This window comes from Thamnophis elegans, chromosome 4, assembly GCF_009769535.1.
Source record: "Thamnophis elegans isolate rThaEle1 chromosome 4, rThaEle1.pri, whole genome shotgun sequence".
NCBI lineage: Eukaryota > Metazoa > Chordata > Lepidosauria > Squamata > Colubridae > Thamnophis > Thamnophis elegans.
Genome location: NC_045544.1, coordinates 84,848,715 through 84,870,020, shown reverse-complemented (window position 1 = coordinate 84,870,020; position 21,306 = coordinate 84,848,715). Strand labels below are relative to the sequence as shown.

The following is a 21,306-nucleotide window of genomic DNA, read 5'->3' as shown; positions in this document are numbered from 1 at the left end:
TTTATGTTTATTTATGTTTATTTTACTTTATTTTTATTTTATTTTTCTGCTGTTTAATGATTAAGGCAGCTTATATCAGTTAAAAAATAGAAACTAACTAAAATTTGAAATGTCCAACAATACTATTACAATTAAAATTCAGATATAAATCAAATTTCACATTCTAATCACTTCCTAAAATTGTCTTTTAATCGTCTCAAACCTTTCAGAAACCTTAGAACAAACAAGTTTGAAAATAAGTTATCTTCATCTCTGAACAGCAACAACAAAAAATAAGTTTAAGAACTAAAAGAATTTGAAATAAATAACAAAAAGTTAAATAAGATTTTGATCTAATGATGTTATAAATTTGGAGTATTTTTTAGTATAATATTTTGGAATTAACTATAAAAAACAAACAGTTTCTTATGGGAAACAAGATTTATTTTGCCTATCCTTTCTGCTGCAAATCATAACAAAGAAAAGTGATGAATTTAAAGAATGGACGCTAAAGGGGACTAAAGATTCTAAGCAGAAGGGAAAAAAATACAAGGCGCTTCTTGATGTCAATTGATACTGAGACTAACATAATGACACAAGTCATTGGAAATATTAGAATCAGCAGTGTGCTGCAGTTGCAAAAAAAAAAAAAAAGCCAGCAGAGTCCTGAGTTGCATCAAGATCAAAGGAAGTGATACCACTGCTCTGTACTACACTGGTGAAAACTGACAGTGAGAGCTATTAAGCAGTGGAATAATTTGTTTCCGGAGGTGGTATTCAGCCAGTTCTGACAGGTTCTGGAGAACCGGTAGTGGAAAATTTGAGAATGGGGAGGGAATGGGGATTTTGCAGTATCCTTCCCCTACCATGCCCACAAAGCCACACACCCACAGAACTGGCGGTCATTTCCTGCAGTTGTGTATGCTCCCACACCAGAAGTTTTAAGGAAAAGATTGAAAAAAGATTTGTCTGAGATGATATGAAGACTCCTGTCTTGGGTTGTGACTATAGGACCTCCAATGTCCCTTCCAACCCTATGATTCTATGATCATTCAGAGAGTAATGCAGAACGAAGAAGTTCATCAATGTTCTGTATCTTCAGTTTATTCATCTTGCTTTTGATGCTAGAGAGTGAACATTATTTAACAGCCTGGCAACAGTTTGACAAACTTGCCCCAGTGTTCTAGTTGCATCTTTTCTGTCTTTGAAAGAAGAGTAGGTTTTACAATGGCAATGCTAGGAGTCCTGACCTTGCTTAGAAGCAGATGAATTTCCTATTTTGAACCTATATAATAATGCAGGGACATGCAGTCAGGGGAGGCAGGGCCTCACCACTGTCATCATGAAAAAGAAAAACAAATTTAAAAGGAAAAAGGCCGAGGTATTTGCTGCCAGAGTCACAGTGGATGTCTCTGCTTAGTGCTTAACTGCAGGAGGAGGCGAGAGAACCCCGTGCCTCCTTTAGACTATCTTTATGATCACTTGAGCACAGTTAAGCAAGGGTTAAAAGGCGAAAAATTCCTTATGCAAAGGAGACACGTGGTTCTCTCGCCTCCTGTAGAGGGCATTTTTAGAGACTTTTTAGAATTCTCTGGGAGCAACTAGCTCAGTCTGACCTCAGAGCTCTTGCCTTTCTCCTTTTACATTTTTTTTCTTTTCATGATGGCAGGCAAGAATAGAGTTGAAATCCTCTCTGAAACAGCTGGAAAAGATGCGTGTGTGGGAAGGGGGGAAGAATTCAAAAAGTTTGATTGCATGCAGAGCCACGTTGTCTTTTCAAACACACACACCACACACCACACACACATACACACACACAGCTGGATAAAAGTATATAAGCCCAGCTTGACTGATTATAAGTTTGAAAAGGCAACGTGGCTCCACCTGCAATCAAAGGCTCGGATCAGAAGGCAGGGGGGGTATGGCAGAGGAGCTGTGTGTGTGTGTGTGTGTGTTTGAAAAGGCAACGTGGCCTTTTCAAACACACACACGCATGCAGAGGAAAATACATCCAATCCAACTTCTGTGTTTGTGTTTGTTTGAGAGTGAGTGAGTGAGAGAGGGTTCCAACTTCTCTGTGTGCATGTGTCTATTTGAGAGAGGGGGAGGGAGGGAGAGAGGGAGGAAGTAAGGGGAGGGAGAAGAAAAAGAATGAAGGAAAACTTATTTTGCAAGGGGGAAAATGCTGTTGCTTTAAATCGGAACTGAGCATGCCTGGCTGTGGAATTCTGGGAGTTAAAGTCCACAAGTCTAAAATTTTTTGAAACCCCTGTGTCAGTGCCTCACCAGCTATAAAGCTCACCGCACGTCACTGTAATAATGGCAGTCTACTTGTTTTGAGCTATGATGATGTTGTCCATTCAGTGGTGTTCAATTCTGGGAGATTCTATGGGGCAGGTCTCTTCACATCTTCTGATCTTGCATTACTTCTTTGAGTTCTTCTATGCTCTGGTTGATGTCAGCTTTGTTGGTGGTTTTGAACAATGCTAATGGTTATTGCTGTCTGCACCCTTTGCTCTGCATTATTTTCACAACGTGCAAAAACAGGATTAAGGACAGAAGAAGGATATTATCTTTACGACCAGATTTTGTTCCTCCCTTCCCAACTTTTTGTGGCCCGTCATTTTCATAAGAGGCGTGCATCTTACGGTAGGCACTTTGATGTATTTTATTTTATGTGTTGATCTGAAAGGTCTTAGTGCCCAACCCAAATATAACCATTCTTATTATTAGATAAACACAGAGATATAAAGTAAACAGGTTTAGTCATGTTTGGCCTTTTCTTTCTTGTCTTTATACCAATAAATTGAGCCTTTTGTAGCCTGTGAAAAAACAGTTACACTCTAGCTCAGAGTGTAAGACAGGTGTGCCTTTGAGGGCCGCATCAGGGTTGTGTTTGACCTCAGGGGGCTAGGGTGGACATGGCAAGAATGGGCATGGCCAACTCAATGTCATTTGTGCCAGGGGCACCTGTAGTGATTTGAATGCTCTGCCAGAGAAAATGGGCTTCCAAGCTGCATTTTGGCTGTGAAAGCCTACTGCAACTCTCTGCCGGCTAAAACAGAGCTCAGGAGGGCTGTCTGCAGCCCTCGTGAGCTCTATTTTCAGCAGTGACCACTTCATGCAACCGTCTGCCAGCACAAACAGGGTTCAGGAAAGTTAGGCTAGTGAACATTTTGAAGACTACTTAAATGCCAAAGAGCGATGAAAGCTCAAATCCTGCAATGCCACAGAAATGATCTAAAAATGAACTATAAAGTTGGACTATTTAACCAGGGATAAACTATTTGGCTGGCTACAGCACAGAAACCGCTTTGGTCGCATTGACCGATGATCTCTGGAGAGCCAGGGATGGAGGCCACGCCTCCATCCTGGTACTCCTTGACCTCTCTGAGGCTTTCGATACCATCGACCATGGTATCCTTCTGCGACAACTGCGGGAGGTGGGGGTGGGAGGCACTGTTTTACGGTGGTTCTCCTCTTACCTCTCGGACAGGTCGCCGTCGGTGTTAGTCGGAGGGCAGAGATCGACCCCCAGGCCCCTAACATATGGGGTGCCGCAGGGTTTGGTCCTGTCCCCCCTTCTTTTTAATATCTACATGAAACCGCTGGGCGAGATCATTCGACAGCACGGGATAAAATACCACCAGTATGCGGACGATACACAGTTGTATCTGTCCACCCCGTGCCAACTCAATGAAACGATGGACGTGATGAGCCAGGGCCTTGAAGCAGTTAGAGACTGGATGGGGGTTAACAAGCTTGTACTCAATCCAGATAAAACCGAGTGGCTGTTGTGCTTCCCTCCCACTAATTGGCCAAGTGTTCCATCTCTCAGGCTGGGGGGTCAAATACTATGCCCCTCAGATAGGGTCCGCAACTTGGGAGTCCTCTTGGATCCACAGCTGACCTTTGAACACCATTTGTCAGCTGTGACCAGGGGGGCATTTGCCCAGGTTTGCCTGGTGCACCAGTTGCGTCCCTACCTGAACTGGGAGGCTCTCACAACAGTCACTCTTGTGACCTCTAGGCTGGAATACTGCAATGTGCTCTACATGGGGCTGCCCTTGAAGAGTATTCAGCGACTTCAGCTGGTCCAGAATGCAGCCGCGCGAGCGATCGTGGGTGCACCTCGTTTCACCCACGTAACATCTATCCTCCGCGAGCTGCACTGGCTGCCTGTTGATCTCCTGGTGTGCTTCAAGGTGCTACTTGTCACCTACAAAGCCCTGCATGGTATTGGATCTGGGTACTTGAGAGACCGCCTACTGCCAATTACCTCCACTAGGCCAATAAGATCCCATAGATTAGGCCTCCTCCGAATTCCATCAGCCGGCCAATGTCGGCTGGCAACTACCCGGAGGAGAGCCTTCTCGGTGGCTGCTCCGACCCTCTGGAACGAACTCCCCATGGAGATTCGTACCCTCACCACCCTCCAGACCTTCCACATAGCCCTTAAGTCCTGGCTGTCCCGACAGGCCTGGGGCTAAAGATTTCAACCCCACTCGAATAGTATGACTGTTGTGCTCTTTTAATGATGTATTGTTTTCGTGTTTGTACCTTGTTTGTCCTCCCTCCCCCTGAATTGTGAGCCGCCCTGAGTCCCCTCAGGGAAAAGGGTGGCATACAAATAAAGTATCTATCTATCTATCTATCTATCTATCTATCTATCTATCTATCTATCTATCTATCTATCTATCTATCTATCATCTATCTATCTATCATCTATCTATCTATCTATCAATTTGTTTGATAGTTCTGCTTAATCTTAATGATTTTTTTTGCTGAAAAGATTATGATTTCTCAATTTCGTAAAAAGAAAAATTAGGCTATAGGGATTTTTTTTTCATTTGTGTCAAGTCCTCGGAGTTACAACCGGCATCAGGCAGAAAGGTCTGGGTCTGTTCTGATTGGCTGCAACGCACCTGTTTGCAAGCACAGAAATTGCAGCCCCCGGATTGGCTGCCCGCTTGACAGCAGTTATATAAATAGCTGTCAGGTGTTCCCTGTCAGTTGTTGTTGTTACCTGTGTTTGCCTAGTTAATAAAGCGTTCTACTGAATCTACCAGCGTCTGTCTTACCTCATTTACCAGAACTAAGCAATTTGTAACTTTAGAAGGGGATGGAAATTTACTATATTAGCATATAAATATTTAGGTTGAAGATTTAGACATGGACTAAGGAATGGAATGAAGTATTTGGTTGTGTTTTAGGAGATAGTAATAAGTTGTTAACGCTGACTGTATTTTCTTCTTCTTTTTTTCATTTTGTGTCTGTGACTTGACCTTTAGATCATTTCTGTGGAATTGCAGGAGTTGAGCTTTCAACATTCTTTGGCAATTAAGCAGTCTTCAAAATGTTCACTAGCCTAACTTTGTAAAGAGCCGAGGTGGCGCAGTGGTTAGGGTGCAGTACTGCAGGCCATTTCAGCTGACTGTTATCTGCAGTTCAGCGGTTCTAATCTCACCGGCTCAAGGTTGACTCAGCCTTCCATCCTTCCGAGGTGGGTGAAATGAGGACCCAGACTGTGGGGGTGATATGCTGACTCTATAAACCGCTTAGAGAGGGCTGAAAGCCCTATGAAGCGGTATATAAGTCTAACTGCTATTGCTATTGCTAAATCCCATAAAAATGCATCATCCCGAATTAATTGTTGTAGCTGTTCTATGTCCAATTGTCTTCTTGACTTATCTTTTGTATTTCCATTTTAGTAGTCTCAATTTTGTTGTCTTCTATGCTTTCAAACTCTAGAACATTTATGTCAGGTAAAGGTTGTTTTAAAAGATTTTGTCATCATGTTCTAAAGATTTATCCACTGCAATCAGAATACTTACTAAGATATTAGTTATCAATATCGCAATCCACATTTTAAAAAAACTAAGATAAGATGTAAGATAAGAAAAAGTTAGAGCGGACATTGCCATTTAAACTCTTTTCTGCCTGTATCTTTAGTTTTCTTCAGTGTCCGTTTTGCAACCTTCATCTAGATTCCTAATACAGATTTATTTCCCTTTCATTAATTTAAACAAATTACATAAATTATTTAATTATATTTGTTTTTCAAAACTTACAGTAAAATTAATCAACATTCCAAACCTCTCTCATCTCCCAATCCATTTAAAATGTTCTTAAATCAAAATCCATTATTTTTACTTTTTGTGAATTGTATTTTTACTTTTTGTGAATTGTATTTTTACTTTTTGTGAATTGTATTTTTACTTTTTGTGAATTGTATTTTAAACTCTTAAGTCTCTGTTTAAAATTTCTTAAATCCAAAGAAGGTAAACTCACCAAGGGTCAAATTAAGCCCACTGTTTTAAAGGTCTGTAACATCCATTAAGTGATTACATTAAACATTTCTGAAGGTGTTTCTGACAGTGTCTTTAAAAAAGGCCCCCCTACTGCTGAGACTGAAGGTGTTGTGGTTTATGGATTTTAAATCTGGAGGAGACTGCTGTTTTATGGTCTTCTTGTGGGAAGCTGTCATTCAGAGCATTCATGAAAGACATGAGAGATGTCATTTTCTCTTTTTCTCCAGAGAGAAGGCTGTCATCTCTACTCATTTGAAAGATGTCTTTGGCTAGCCCTGAACCAATGACATTGCTTTTGTTTGCTGCACTTATTTGGATACATCTGGATAATGAGCAGAGGACTACCACAACCCTGAATGCACTTTCCCTTTCTGTATATAATCAAGTTCAAAACCAAGCTGGGTGTACATCACTGCAATATAATGTGTTAGGGTGGACAAAGTACATCAGTATCAAGATTTAAATTAAGATAGTATTAATAATCTATTGGCCACTGTGCTGCTATTTTTAATGACCTTTTATTTTCTTTTGCTGTGTTTAAACAGGTATATAATAAGCATATTGTTTGGGTATTCTGATTGTCCAAATAGGATATTTCTGCTTTTTGAATTAAATACATTTATTTGAAAACCTACATATGAAAATCCTGGAATACAGCTAAAATCTTTCTCAAGGTTTTTCATTGTAGAGATAGAGCAGTATCTATATATCTATATATTTCTGTAAATTGTTTTCAGGCATTCAACTATACATTAGCCAAAATACTGGTCTACAGTCTCACTTACTTCACACATCTATTTTCACATCTGTCTTATCTTGATTAAACGTACAAGTTCAAAGTTTAAACCAAGTTTGATGAATGCCTTATCTTTCTAATTACTTCTGCTACTTCACTTTCGGTATTTCTGAAATCCTTGTTTGGACCCTCAGTCTTCATCTAAGTGCCAACTAGGCCGGACTCTGCTTAACTTCCAAACTCAGTCAGATGCTGGCAACTACTGAGACAAATAAAGAAATTTAAACAACTTATCCTGTTGTCGCACCTTCTATATTAAGGATCAGACTTATTCTACTGGTTTTTCATTTTCACAACAGCAGTCATTATCTCTGCTCATTTGTGGAGATGTTTTCATCCAGCCATTCCTCATACCAGAAGCCAAGCTTTAGCCTTTTTTCTATCCCTTCTTCGCAGTTTTGTGTCATCTGCAGATTTGATAGACATCCCTTCTATCTCCTTGCCTAAGTAATTCTAAAGTGCTGAAGATGAGTGAGCAGAGAACAAAACCAGAGGTGGGCTGCAGACCAGTTCGCCCATACCTGTAGTTCTGACCACTGGCTGGGCCTGCCCCCCCTGCCCCGCCCCAGTGCTATACTGTCCTATAGATCTCACTCTCTGGATCACTTGCCCCACCCATGCAGCCCAGCTAATTTCTATGCCTTGTCCACTCTACTCACCGAGGCTGCCCATGAAGGTCTGCTGGAAGGTGCACGCATGAAATTGCTGTGTGTTTGAAGCCGCACGCTCACATTATAAGACCAAGTGGCTGGTGTGTTTCTCTCCTACTAATTGACCAAGTTTTCCATCTCTCAGGCTGGGGGGTCAAACAGTACGCCCCTCAGACAGGGTTCGCAATTTGGGAGTCCTCCTGGATCCACAGCTGACTTTCGAACACCACTTGTCAGCTGTGACCAGGGGGGCATTTTCCCAGGTTTGCCTGGTGCACCAGTTGCGTCCCTACCTGAACTGGGAGGCCCTCACAACAGTCACTCGTGCCCTTGTGACCTCTAGACTGGACTACTGCAATGTGCTCTACATGGGGCAGCCCTTGAAGAGCATTCGGAGACTTCAGCTTGTCCAGAATGCAGCCGCGCGAGCGATCGTGGGTGCACCTCGGTTCACCCACGTAACACCTATCCTCCGCGAGCTGCACTGGCTACCTATTGGTATTCGGATACGCTTCAAGGCGCTAGTCGTCACTTATAAAGCCCTTCATGGTATTGGACCTGGGTACTTGAGAGACCGCCTGCTGCCAATTACCTCCAATAGACCGATTAGATCCCACAGATTGGGCCTCCTCCGAATTCCATCCGCCGGCCAATGCCGACTGGCGACTACCCGGAGGAGAGCCTTCTCTGTGGCTGCTCCGACCCTGTGGAACGAACTCCCCATGGAGATTCGAACCCTCACCACCCTCCAGCAAAGCCCTTAAAACCTGGCTATTCCGACAGGCTTGGGGCTAAAGAGCTGTTGCCCCCGTCTCAAATGGTATGACTGTTGTGTGTTTTAAATTATGTATTGTTATGTTTCGTCTTTTTATTTTCTGTCTGTACCCCCCTTCCCTGATTTGAATTGTGAGCCGCCCTGAGTCTCCTTGGGGAAAAGGGCGGCATATAAATGAAATGAAATCAAATCAAATCAAATCAAATTTTCAGTTCTGCACTAGGCGAATCAGTTGTTAAACCATAAGCTACCCTTTTTCTGTGCAGGCACAGGCCTATTTATCGTATTGCACATTTGGTGTGTGGCTCAGTCAAATGCAAATCCATCTGATAGTTGGGTTATCCATCCTCCACTGTTTCATTTCATCAAGAAGGAGGTTCTGGCCTTACTGAAGGTCATATTGGCAGTATTCTCTTGGTGGAATAGTTTAGTCTCTTTGATGCCGCCCCTCCCACCCCAACCCCCAATATTTTTCTGGCATGAATTATTTTTAACACAACTATGCTGGCTTGTAGTGATTAACTTGCTGCCTGGTTTTTTTTCCTAGGATTTTTCCAGGTATACAGTAAATGTCAAGTTGATTTGTATCTATCCTCTCCCCCTCCCCTCCTTTCCCTCTCAAAATTGGTAAAAGGCTACCTTTTGTCTATTCTTTTCCACTATTTCAGAAATTTTCAAAGATGATAATAAATAGTTCTCTGATCACATCTTCCAGTAACTGTAGCACCTGGGGAATGGGGATGTTATCCATCCAGTCTCAGCGACTTGAATATATTCAAAGCAAACAAGTTCTTTCTTACCACTTTCATGACTATTTTGACTTGCATTTCTCTTCAGTCCCCTGTTGTAGATATTCTGACAGATTGGAACACATTTTTCCTTTGCAAAAAGTCAGAACTAAAATAGGAATTAAGCAGTTCAACCTTCTTCCTGTTTTCTGTCACCATCTAGTTATCTTCTCCAGTCAGCAAATTGACCACCACATTGACGTTTTTCTTGTTCTACATCTATCTTAAAATACTATGGAATTTAGGGTTGGGGTTTTTTTGTATTCATTGCAAGCCTCAGTTCATTCTAAAAGCCTTAATTTTTTTCATTGCAAGCCTCAGTTCATTCTAAAAGCCTTAATTTTTTTCATTGCAAGCCTCAGTTCATTCTAAAAGCCTTAATTTTTTTTTTAAAAAAAAAATCCAAAGTCTTCTCAAATGGGCATGGACTGGTTTATTTGCTAAGCATGAGGTCCAATGTCTAATTTGATTCCTAGTTTTATGAGTTTACCTCATTTTAGGGAATATTATTAAATCATTAGCAAACCTAAACCAATTCTCAATTTGTATGCTTTCTCTACAATATATAGAGTCTTATTTTTTTTTAACAGTAGTAATTGGCCTTACAGACATATCTCAGTTTTAGTCTTCATTTCTTACACACAAAATGACTAGCAGGCTTTAAGTGACTTTGGAGCTCTTATCTGGCCAGGCAAGAAGGAAAAGTTTTAAAAATATTAAACTATCATCTAATAAGTCTATTCATTAATCCATCATGCCTAGTGGTTGGTCTGTGTCTCCATGTTTGAACATCTTCCTGTTCTTTTTCTTCTTCAGTCTGAGATGCATAGATTGAAAATAGACCAAGGATAAAACTGAAATATTTGGCTTGTAGAACATGTACTTTGTACTTGAATTTATATTGTTTGGGATCATTAAAAAGGCAGGGATAAATAATGTAGAGGCCATTTGGCTACAGTGATCTTGGGCAACCCAGTGGGTTAGTAGGAAGTTCAGATGAGAAAATGTTCTACTTTCCCTTTCATCATTAAGTAGAGCGAGTAAATGTTTAAGTATTTTTAATCTCTCTAGCTTTCTTCCACCAATCTCAACATTGCCAACAGGCGATGTTCAGGCAATTCATCATTCAGGTAGTAAACATACCCAAGTCTGATAAATTTGAGATTGCTGCACTGTGTGCTTTTAAAGACATGACCTAAAATATGGTTGAAATCTAATTAAAGTTTGTGTGACATTACAAATATTTCAGGGTTTATATTTTGCTGAGCTACACAGTACTGTATCAAAAATACTAAGAAGTATGATATTTGAAACTCAACCAGCTTGTTATGAACATGGATAATATCAACTTCCAACTTGCTTAATCAATTATTTGAGAATTATTTATGCAAATACATGCAGAGTATTTGGATATATTTGAGTTTTGGAATACTGCTTCATCAAATATATGGAAAAGGATTTTGAAATGCATCTGTGATAATGAAAGTCTAATTCGTCATATACATAAACATTAATTTAAATACAGTATGTGTTAAATGCATGTAGATGCATGTTTCAAATCACTCTACTAAAAGCTGAGGAATGTAGCTATGTGTTACATGATACTCCTTTTAAAAATGAAGCCTACTAATTATTATTAGCAACATTAAGAATTGCAGTGGGATTATCATAAGGGTCTCAGGAAGTGTTGTACTGATCATCAATTTAAACAGGATTTTTCTTACCGGTATACTTATATTTTACTTAGAAAGAAGATGAGAACACAAATAAATTATAATCAGGTCATGCTTGATTTGATGCTGACTACTTAATGCTAATCTCTTCAAAATTAAGTGACAGATGCTAAAGCTGTTTTTTGAGAGCTATGAAAGAAAAGCATTTTTAAGCTGAATAAACCCTTTGTAAATTGATTGAAGAATTATTTTTTCACAAGAGAACTACTGGACAGTAGTGCCTACCACAGTTAAGACTCATCCAATAGAAGCATAATTCTTCTGCTTGAGTGAAATTCCCTGAGGATGGGTTCTAGTGTGAGTCCAAAAGCTCTGAAGACTAAACCTCTGGTTATTCAAGACTGGGAAAGGACGTAATTGACCGACTCAGATTGTATCCTGCAAAAGCATAATTGGCAATATGGATGCATTCATTTATTTAACGAACATTGTACTTACGAGGATTTGAGAATTACAAAATCAATTGGATCAGTAGTGGGTTGCCATTTTTTTACTACTGGTTTGGGCACGTGTGCAACGCTTCTGCACATGCGCAGAAGCGTCTGGGCGGGTGGGTGGAACTTCCCACCACCATTATTACTGGTTCACCCAAATCCGGGCCGAACTGGGAGCAACCCACCTCTGAATGGGATGAATATATCTAAATTGTGTTTTAAGTTACGTTGGTACAGTCTTAACTTAAATGCAAATCCTTTTGCAAATATAAACTTAAACTAATGATATAATTTATAAGCACAGATTTCTCAGGTTCGAGCAGCTTTTTAAAAGTGAAAGTTGAGAGAACTAACAAAGTTATTGTTAGTTTTGGTGATATGACACATTTGTTCTAAACTTGCATTTATTACCCCAATGGATAATCTGAGCATTTCAAATGAAGCAATTTGCAATTGGCTCTTTGTGTGTCAAGAATCCAGTCTGTAAATAAAAAAAACTTAAAAATCTTTTACATTATGCTCAGCCTCCCATCATTCTTAAAGTTTAAACAGTGTGAATCATTCCATTTATATTTTGTCATCGTCCCTTACTTCTTAAAAATCTTTTGCATTATGCTCAGCCTCCCATCATTCTTAAAATTTAATCAGTGTGAATCATTCCATTTTTATTTTGTCTTCGTCCCTTACTTCTTTGATATTTACCCCCATCTTCCTGTAAATTCTCCAAAAAAACCCTTTCTTAACCTTATATTCAAATATTAGTTTATACAAAAATCAATTTATCTTCAAATACAGAGCAATCTAGTCATACTTTCGCTACTCATCTTCCTACCCTTCATTTCACATCTCCATTCCACCCAAACCGAAATTACATATGATTAGGATCTCGCTCTTCACTTTAAAATCCTAAGCTTTTTATGTTATACTTCAAGCATGTAAATCCGTAAAATGTGTACCCAAAATCCATACCAGTTCATTCAATCCCAAGATCCCTTCATCAATATCCCATTCCACCTTCCTTTCTGCCACACTCTTCCCCCCTCCATTCCTCCCAAGCCACAATTCATGCGCAGTTTGGATTAAGATTCAAGTAAATCTTATAAAAGTCCCGTATAATGTCTGTCTGGAATAAGCAATAAGCGATTCCTCATCAATGCACAGCTTTACCATTTACCAAACAGAAATAATCAGTCCAAAAGCTTAGAAGGTATTTTAAGAACATCGCTGGGTCTATGTTCCTTACTCTTCTGCCCTTCGGAAAGAGAAGGCTACCCTCTCCCTTGTAACCACATGTCCCACTGCTTTGAAAATATGACTGAATCCTCAGTTTCCGCTCTTCTGTCTCTCCAATAGGGGGAGAACACCTCCCTCCTTCTTGTAACCAAGTAACTTGCTGCTTGTCTTTCCTTCACCTTGTCCTTCCGCGTTTCCGAATGAGTCAGGAAGCCCCGCCTTCAGAGTTTTATAATAAAAATCCCAGGCTTCCGAAACAGAATTGATGCGAAATCTTTGATTTTCAAATGTAACTGTGATTCCAACTGGGGCCTCCCACCTATACTTTATTTGACGATTTCTGAGTTCTTGGGTTAAAAAAGTGTAGCCTTTCCTTGCTTGCAGCATCCGGAGCGGAATTTCTTTAAAGACGAACAAATCATGGCCATCGATTCGAAGCCTGCTATTATGAAACTTTTGTGAGATCGCATCTCTGGATTCTTTTGTGAAAAAGTATATAATTATGTCTCTTGGAAGCTGTCGTTGCTCTGCTATATGCGAATTTTGGCGATAGATTTTTCGAATATTCCAATCAAAATTGAGTCCCGGACCTCCCACCGCTTGGCTGAAAGCTTCTACAAAAGTCTGTTTCAGGTTTTCTCCTTTCTTTTCAGGCAGTCCTCTGACTCTTATTGCAGACGCCTTTCTATTATAATTTATCATTGTAAGTTGTGTTTGAGTGTCCATAATCTCTTGTTGTAAGGCTTGGATATTAGAAGTCAATTTAAAATTAGCCCCCTCCAAAGTTTCCAATTTAGTCTCCATTTCTTCAATATAATCTGTCAAAATAGACGTGGTTTCAAACATATCCGCATTTATTTGGGCAATTTTGGTCTGTATTTTATCGCATAAATCCAGCACAAATTCTTTGATCTCTTTCTTAAAGTCATTAATTATTTGAAAAAAAAGCTCCTGTGTCAAAGAATCTCCAGTAGGTGGCGTAGGAGACAAAGGCAACGATTTACTAACAAGTTCTTTAAGCACAATCGGGGAGGATTTTTTTGCCTGTTTAGACCTGGGAGACATTATAGATAAAATCTGAGAATAGACAGATAAACAGTGTCTTCAGCTGGTCAGTTCTCACTAAATTATTTGTAGATTTTGCTTGTTAATGAGTAGCAGTCTCCGGGGAAATAAAGCCAGTTAATTACGTCATCAATCACCAACACAGTAAAAACGCCATTTTGTATCCCAATTGCGCAGAGACGTTCAAAGAAAAAACAAGGCTGGTGTTTAGATAGTTATAAAAAAAAACCTCACAGGAGTAAGACCCGCTCGTATTATCTTAAAAACAATTTATCATTGTCCTGAGTGAGGGAGTCGGCTGTCTAGGGCTGCAAAAAGGCAGCTGCGAAGAACTGGCTGGAGATAAGAGCTCAGTTACGCTAGAACTCTTCTTCATTCACAGCCCAAAAAAAAGGAAAAAGGGCTGTGAACTACGAATAAATCCTAACACCTGAGCTTCTGCCTGTCCCTTTCTGCCAGAAAGGGATGATATCTATTGATCTTAATTAGATATACAGACCAGAACTCTAAGAGGGGCTTCGTTGAGCTCCTCGGCGACAGGCTCCTCCCACAGTTTTTAAGTTTTTTTTATTTACTTACTTTTTCGTTGTTTTTTTTTTTTCTTTTTCTTTTTTTCTTTTTCGGAGTGTTCTTTTTATTTTATTTTCATTATTATTGTTAATAAGATATTTTGAAGGTGAAGGGTACTGAACTGTGCCGGGTGTGGGACCTGGGAAGTCGGAGGGGGTTAGGGAGGGGGGTTCATTGGGGGTGGGTGGGTGGGTGAAGATATAGTTTCAATACATAGAACAAGAAGAATACACTTGTATACTGTTGATTTTTATATTTTCTTTTTATTTTTCTCTTTTTTTTTTCTTTTTGCTTTTTTCCTTTCTTTTTTCTTTTTAGCGTAACTGAATAGATTAAGGAATAGAATACACCATAGTGAGAAGTAGAGGAAAGGAAGAGGGAGAAGTAAGGAGGGAGGAAGAGGGGAATGTAAGGAGGATGAGAGGGGAAGGAGGCGAGAAAGGAAGATAGGAGGGGAAAGGGAAGTAGGAGGGGTGATTGTTGGAGGGAGAAAGGAAAGTTGGAGGGGGAGAAGAAGGGGTGTATGAAAGCGATAGGTCGGGTTTATGAGTTGTGTTTAGGTTGGGGTTTTTCTTTTCTTACTATTATATTTTTCAATATCCAGTATATAAGTGAATGTACAAAATTGAAAATGAAAATGAATAAAACATTTAAAGTAAAAAAAAAAAAAAAAAGAAGAATCCAGTCTGGGCTGCAGCTAGTGAAATAATAGAGTCTGGGCTCTTTTTAATGGAGGTAAGTACATTATTCGAGACTGGGAAAGGAAGTAATTGGGTCAAATAGTTTAAGAACCGTTACTCTAGAATAAGTTATGGCAAAGAACATAAAAGAGCATACATTAATTTTGAGCGATCTTGTACTGCCAAAGTTTGGCTGCCTGATCTATAGAAGACTGCATGGAATTTCATAACATTGAAAGGGGTGGAGACTACTTTTTTCCCTGTTATTCCTTTACTAACTTAATGAAGTCCTAGCCAAATGTAGCTGACACGCCTCTGGGTGGTTCTTTTATAACGTGAGCTCTTCTAATGCTGCAATATAAGATCAAAGATCCCTAAGAACTTCTCATACTGTCTGATTCCTCTGGAACTAAGGCTGTAGCTGTATTGGGCAACTTTAGAAAGTGTGATCCAGGAACTTATCCCTATTTTCCATTCAGAAGAAGTGCAAAATGATCCCAGAAAAGAATGAATTGGTCTTCTTTGTAAATGGCAAGAAGGTAGGACAAAACCTGTGTTTCTTATAACATTTCTTCTTGCATCTTAGTACAATACAATATAATATCAGAGTTGGAAGGGATCTTGGAGGTCTTCTAGTCCAACCCCCTGCCTAGGCAGGAAATTCCAGACAAATGGCTATCCAACATTTCTTAAAGACCTCCAGTGTTGGGGCATTCACAACTTCTGGAAGCAAGCTGTTCCACTGATTAATTGTTCTAACTGTCAGGAAATTTCTCCTCAGTTCTAAGTTGCTTTTTTCCTTGATTAGTTTCCACCCATTGCTTCTTGTTCTCCCCTCAGGTGTCTTGGAGAATAGTTTGACTCCCTCTTCTTTGTGGCAACCCCTGAGAGATTGGAACTCTGCTATTATGTCTCCCCTAGTCCTTCTTTTCATTAAACTAGACATACCCAGTTCCTGCAACTGTTCTTCATATGTTTTGTTTCTCCAGTCCTCTAATCATCTTTGTTGCTCTTTTCTGCACTCTTTCTAGAGTCTCCACATCTTTTCTACCTCGTGGCGACCAAAAGTGAATGCAGTATTCCAAATGTGGCCTTACCAAGGCATTATAAATTGGTATTAACACTTCACTTGATCTTGATTCTATCTCTATGTTTATGTAGCCTAGAACTGTGTTGGCTTTTTTGGTAGCTGCTGCAGAATGCTGGTTCATATTTAAATGGTTGTCCACTAGGTCAATGGTTGTCCAAGATCCCTCTCACAGTTACTACTATTGAGGAAGGTACCACCTATACTGTACCTGTGCATTTCATTTTTCTTGCCTAAATGTAGAACCTTACTCTTTTTACCATTGAATTTCATTTTATTAGATAGTGCCCAATGTTCAAGTTTGTTAAGATCCTTCTGTATCTTAAGCCTGTATTCTGGAGTGTTGGCTATTCCTGCCAGCTTGGTTTATTCCCTCATCCAAATCATTGATAAAGATGTTGAAGAGTACTGGGCCTAAAACAGAGCCTTGGGGTACTCCACTACATACTTCCCTCCATGAGATACAGTTCCATTGAGGACTAATGTTGAGTGTGGTTGGTCAGCCAGTTACGAATCCATCTGGTGGTGATGCTGTCTAACCCACATTCTTTTACTTTATCTAGTAATAGGTTCTGGTCTACCTTATCAAATGCCTTACTGAAGTCCAAGTAAACTGTATCGATGGCATTCCTTTGGTCCACTAATTTTGTCACTTTGTCAAAGAATGCAATAAGATTAGTCTGGGATGATCTGTTTTTGACAAACCCATGTTGGCTTTTGGCTATTACTTTGTTTGCGTCTAGGTGTTCGGTAATTCGTTGCTTGATTATCTTTTCCAGAATCTTTCCTGGCATTGAGGTCAGGCTGATAGGTCTATAGTTTCCTGGATCTATTTTTTTCCCCTTTTTGAAGATGGGAACCACGTCAGCTCTTTTCCAGTCCTCTGGCAGTTCCCTGGTGCTCCAGGATCTCTGAAAGATATAGTTCAGTGGTTCTGAGATCTCATCTGCCAGTTCCTTCAGAACCCTGGTGTGTAATCTGTCCAGTCCTGGTGATTTGAATTTATCTAGGGTAGACAGGTGCTCACTTACCATTTTCTTACCTATTTCAATTTGTGTTCCTAATCTGATTTTTGTGGTGCTGTTTTTGATAGGTTGGACGGTTTTATCCCTTTGTGTAAAGACAGATGCAAAAAATGAGTTAAATAGTTCTGCTTTCTCCCTGTTGCTTGTCACCTTCTTGCCACTTTCTCCCAGCAATGGACCAATTGTTTCCTTAACCTTTTTCTTGTTTTTAACATGTTGGAAGAAGCTTTTTCTTAGTTCATGGATTATTCCCACGACCCCTTTCTCTCTTTAGCAGATGGCAAAAGCATTTCTCAAAGAAGCAGCACTGGATTTAAGATATTTCTTTAAGATATTTACTGACTTCAATAAATGATAGAGGAATGAAGAAACGTGGATAGCTGATGAATAGCTGTCATTATGACCATTGGGGTGGTTGTTTTAGAAAACAAATCAAACTTTTTAATGGATTCAATGTTTCTTTTAATAAAAAAGGAGGAAGAAGCATAACACTTTTCTCTCTGTTTCTGTTCCATTTTTGCATTAATAAAGATTTTACTTAAGCCAGGGAACATCACTTTTATAAAAATGTCATTCATAAGTTAGTGCCGAGCAAATACTCAATAAACTAATAGAGCTGAATTAAAGAAAACTGTAGAAAACCACCAAAGTAAGACAATTAATGCAATCTCATCTGCTATGTGGTAAAGTATGTAATCAAATAGATAACATATATATTTCTTGGTTGCCTGTAGCTTTTCCTGATCCTGTCTTTGGTTGCTTTCTATTTAGCTTGTTAACATCCAAGATGAACTGAATTACAAAAGTATATCCCCTCCCAAAGCCCTATGTTTCTGTTTGACAGTGAGATTTAAAATTAGTAATTACCAATAACAAATGGGTTCCATGTTGTAGCTGGACGAACAGGTAGTTTATTCCATTCCTGATGAATTTTAGAGAAAAATGTACTGTGTATTGCAATGTCCTGGTTTGCTCCAGAAAATTTTACCCCCAGACTCTGCATACAATTTGCTCTGGCTGCCAGGATGTAGTTCATGAATTGAAAGTTAAAACCTCCCTTTTAACTCCATTATAAATAGCTTAGAATTAGATTAATCTCATTGAGCGTGGTCAAATTCTGCTTTTATGGCTGAGCATCTGACTGATGCTTGCCTTAAAAAAAGATACCCTCAGCAATCAATCTATCATAGGGCTGTGGAGGTGACGAATGGGTCACAGCCCAGGTTGAGATTATGTAACCTCATCAAGGAATACAAAGTCATTATTTTTACTTCCTTAAAAACACTGCGTTTTAAATCTCTGTAGCAACAGAGGTCTTTTCTTTTCCCTTGTCTTTTTCTAACTACGAGCTTCCTTGAAATAAAGAGAAAAGTGAAGTCCTGTTCCTACATCGTTTTGTTCTATCCCAATAGATCATTGCTCAGAAGACTGTATGCTTTGTGTATAGAAAAAACCAGCTCAGCCCATAGATCTTTAACTAAAAAAGCTTACCGGACATCTGGAAAAGATCCCCCCCCTTTTGAATTCTTCAACAACTGCTACCAGATCAAACAGAATAGGCAATATATTGATAGTTACAAGCATGCAACTCATCTAGATGCTTCTGGACACCTTCCTCTTCATGTAAACAATTCTGGCAGCATTCACAATGTACCTCTTTAGAATGTGCCCCATTGAAAATCACATTGAGTCTGGGGTGGAGGTGGACAGACTCCAAATCCCTATTAAGAATATACTTGATGATAGGTTAACAATTCATGGTACAAAATGTGCAAAAGTGTTTCTTCCAGACTTTTACGGATCTAAACATTAACTGAAACCCTTGCAAATCCTCTCCTTCCCCCCTCCCCCACATAGTAAGTTTTACCTCAGTCGTGTCTCTTCCATGAGTCAAAAATCCTCTGAAACGGTGCCAGTATTGATTTAGCAATCAACCTTGGGAAAAGGTTGGCAGATAATTTGGATTACTTGTTACATAAAATGAGTCTACCCTGTAAATAAAAGATGCCTGAGTTCTGTGATAGTCACCTTGACGTAAATGGGCTTTGTGGCGCAAGTTTGTCCAGATCCTTCAAAACCCACTGCAGCATGGAAAGATGATGAAATGCTACCAGAAGAAGAGATGGAGCATTTCAGCAAACTATGAGAATGAATTGATCGTGAGCTTGGGATAGAATGCAATATATGGGAGTTGATGAGAAAGGTTACCTTGTCTCTAGTTTTGGCAGCCTGATATGGTAAATAACTGGTATAGTTTTCTGCATGTGACTTCAAGGCTACCATGATGAGTGATTAGAGGGTTTGATAAGATGTAAAAAAACAGGCCAAAAATAATACAGGCAGTCCTCACACTTACAACAGTTCATTTAGTGACTGTACAGAATTATGACAGCACTGAAAAAAGTGACATGACTGTTTTTCAAACTTATGACCCTTGCGACATCCCCAAAGTTACATGATCAAGATTCAGACATTTGACAACTTCTTCATATTTATGACAGTTGCAGTGTTCTGAGGTCATGTGATCACCTTTTGTAACCCTCTGACAAGGAAAGTCAATGGAAAAAGCCAGATTCACTTAGCAATTGTTTTACTAACTTAACAAGTGCAGTGATTCAATTAACAACTGTGGTAAGAAAAAATGCAAAATTCATTTGCAACTATCTTGCTTAACAACAGAATTTTTGGGCTCAATTGTTGTCATAAGTCGAGGACTACCTATATTTAGTAATCTGGCTATCATTTGAAATTCATTAAGCATCTAATGTCTCAAATAGTCAAAATCATAGTATTTTTTCATTTCATTATAGCATGACTGTGTCATTTGTATTTGACTGAAATTTTTTGATTAGTATTGATTTTGTAAGAAGGTGATATAAAAAGAAAAAATAGCTACTTCAATCAAAGGAAGACCATGTGCATTTATTTTACCACTCCTTATACACTTAATGTCCCAATGATGTATTAGATGAGTGGCTTGACTTGACTTTATTTGAGTACATATGCATTAAATCAGCTTTCCCAAAACAGGTGGTCTATAGATGGTGGCTAGAAATTATGGGAGTTGCAGGCCCTACATATGTGGAAGGAACTAGGCTGGGAAAATTGAGGGGTTGGGGGCAAACCTTTTCCCTTCCACCTGATAGTCTTGGTGAAAAACTGATTTCCCATTAAATCAATGGCAGTAGCAACAAGTTTTTCCCCCTTAGATATGTAGCTTAGTCCTGATTCAGTTCTTACATGACAAGTAGTTCCTGTAAAATGATAACAAATTTACATGCAGGAGGAAATGGACTTTGAAATTATGATCTTGTTGTGTAACATGTATTATACTGAGTCTTGCTGGATCATCCCAAAGACTTATGCAATCTAGCGTACTGCTTCCACAGCAATTATTATTGAGTAGCACACTGCTACAAAAGATTATGGTTCTGTAAAGTCAGTATCAATTTCCTCAAACTCCTTTAAATAAGCTTCCTTAACTAATTGCCACATTTTATGGCAGTAAACCAAATCACGCCAAGAAATGTGCATTTACCTATCCTAAAATTCTTGCACGTCCAGGCAAAATGAATGTTAACGAACACTTAGTTTATATTTACAGCACCACCACCACAAATTAAAGCACACAGTAACCTTCTACACAAATGTAAGAAATGTGCTGAGATAATCTGTTAATTCAGATTAGTTCAGTACCTTGTCAGGAAGAGAAACAAGCACAGGTTTTTGGTTTTTTGACCTGGAATCAAAGTTTTCAACTGAAAAGCAGTTTTATAATTGATTCTAATCTGAAAAGCTAGCAATAAACTTTATTGTTAATAATTAAAACTAAGTTAGCTAGAGTTCAGAAGATTAAAATTTTCTCTTGCTCAAGATATCATCCCCTAGATATCACTTAAAGTAACTAAGGTAGAAAAACTGCATGTTTAGTGAGAAGCAATAGGGATCCAGCACCTTGAAACTGCTCAAATGGTCCAATTGTTGCAATTACTGCAATTAGGAAGGGAAGTATGTTAATATTGGCAGAACAGATAGTGCCATCCAAATCTTAGTACACTCTGCATGCTTGTGACTGAAAACTTATGCTTTAGTGCATAGAGCACCTAGTACGCTATGTTGGACCAGGGAGACAAAGTAATTTGTGATTTCTAGAGATACTTCTAGCCCTCAGTACATGACA

At 39.2% G+C, this 21,306-nt stretch overlaps 1 protein-coding gene across 1 annotated transcript in view; it reads left to right on the top strand.

Moving 5' to 3' along the window:
* The first annotated feature begins 15,370 nt into the window (after positions 1 to 15,370).
* Positions 15,371 to 21,306, top strand: part of LOC116507338 (xanthine dehydrogenase/oxidase-like) — a 55,061-nt gene continuing 49,125 nt past the window's right edge. Inside the window, exon 1 of the mRNA XM_032215409.1 lies at positions 15,371 to 15,553. Coding sequence (XP_032071300.1) covers positions 15,506 to 15,553 — 48 coding nt within the window. The 5' untranslated portion in view covers positions 15,371 to 15,505. The remainder of the gene's footprint in view (positions 15,554 to 21,306) is intronic.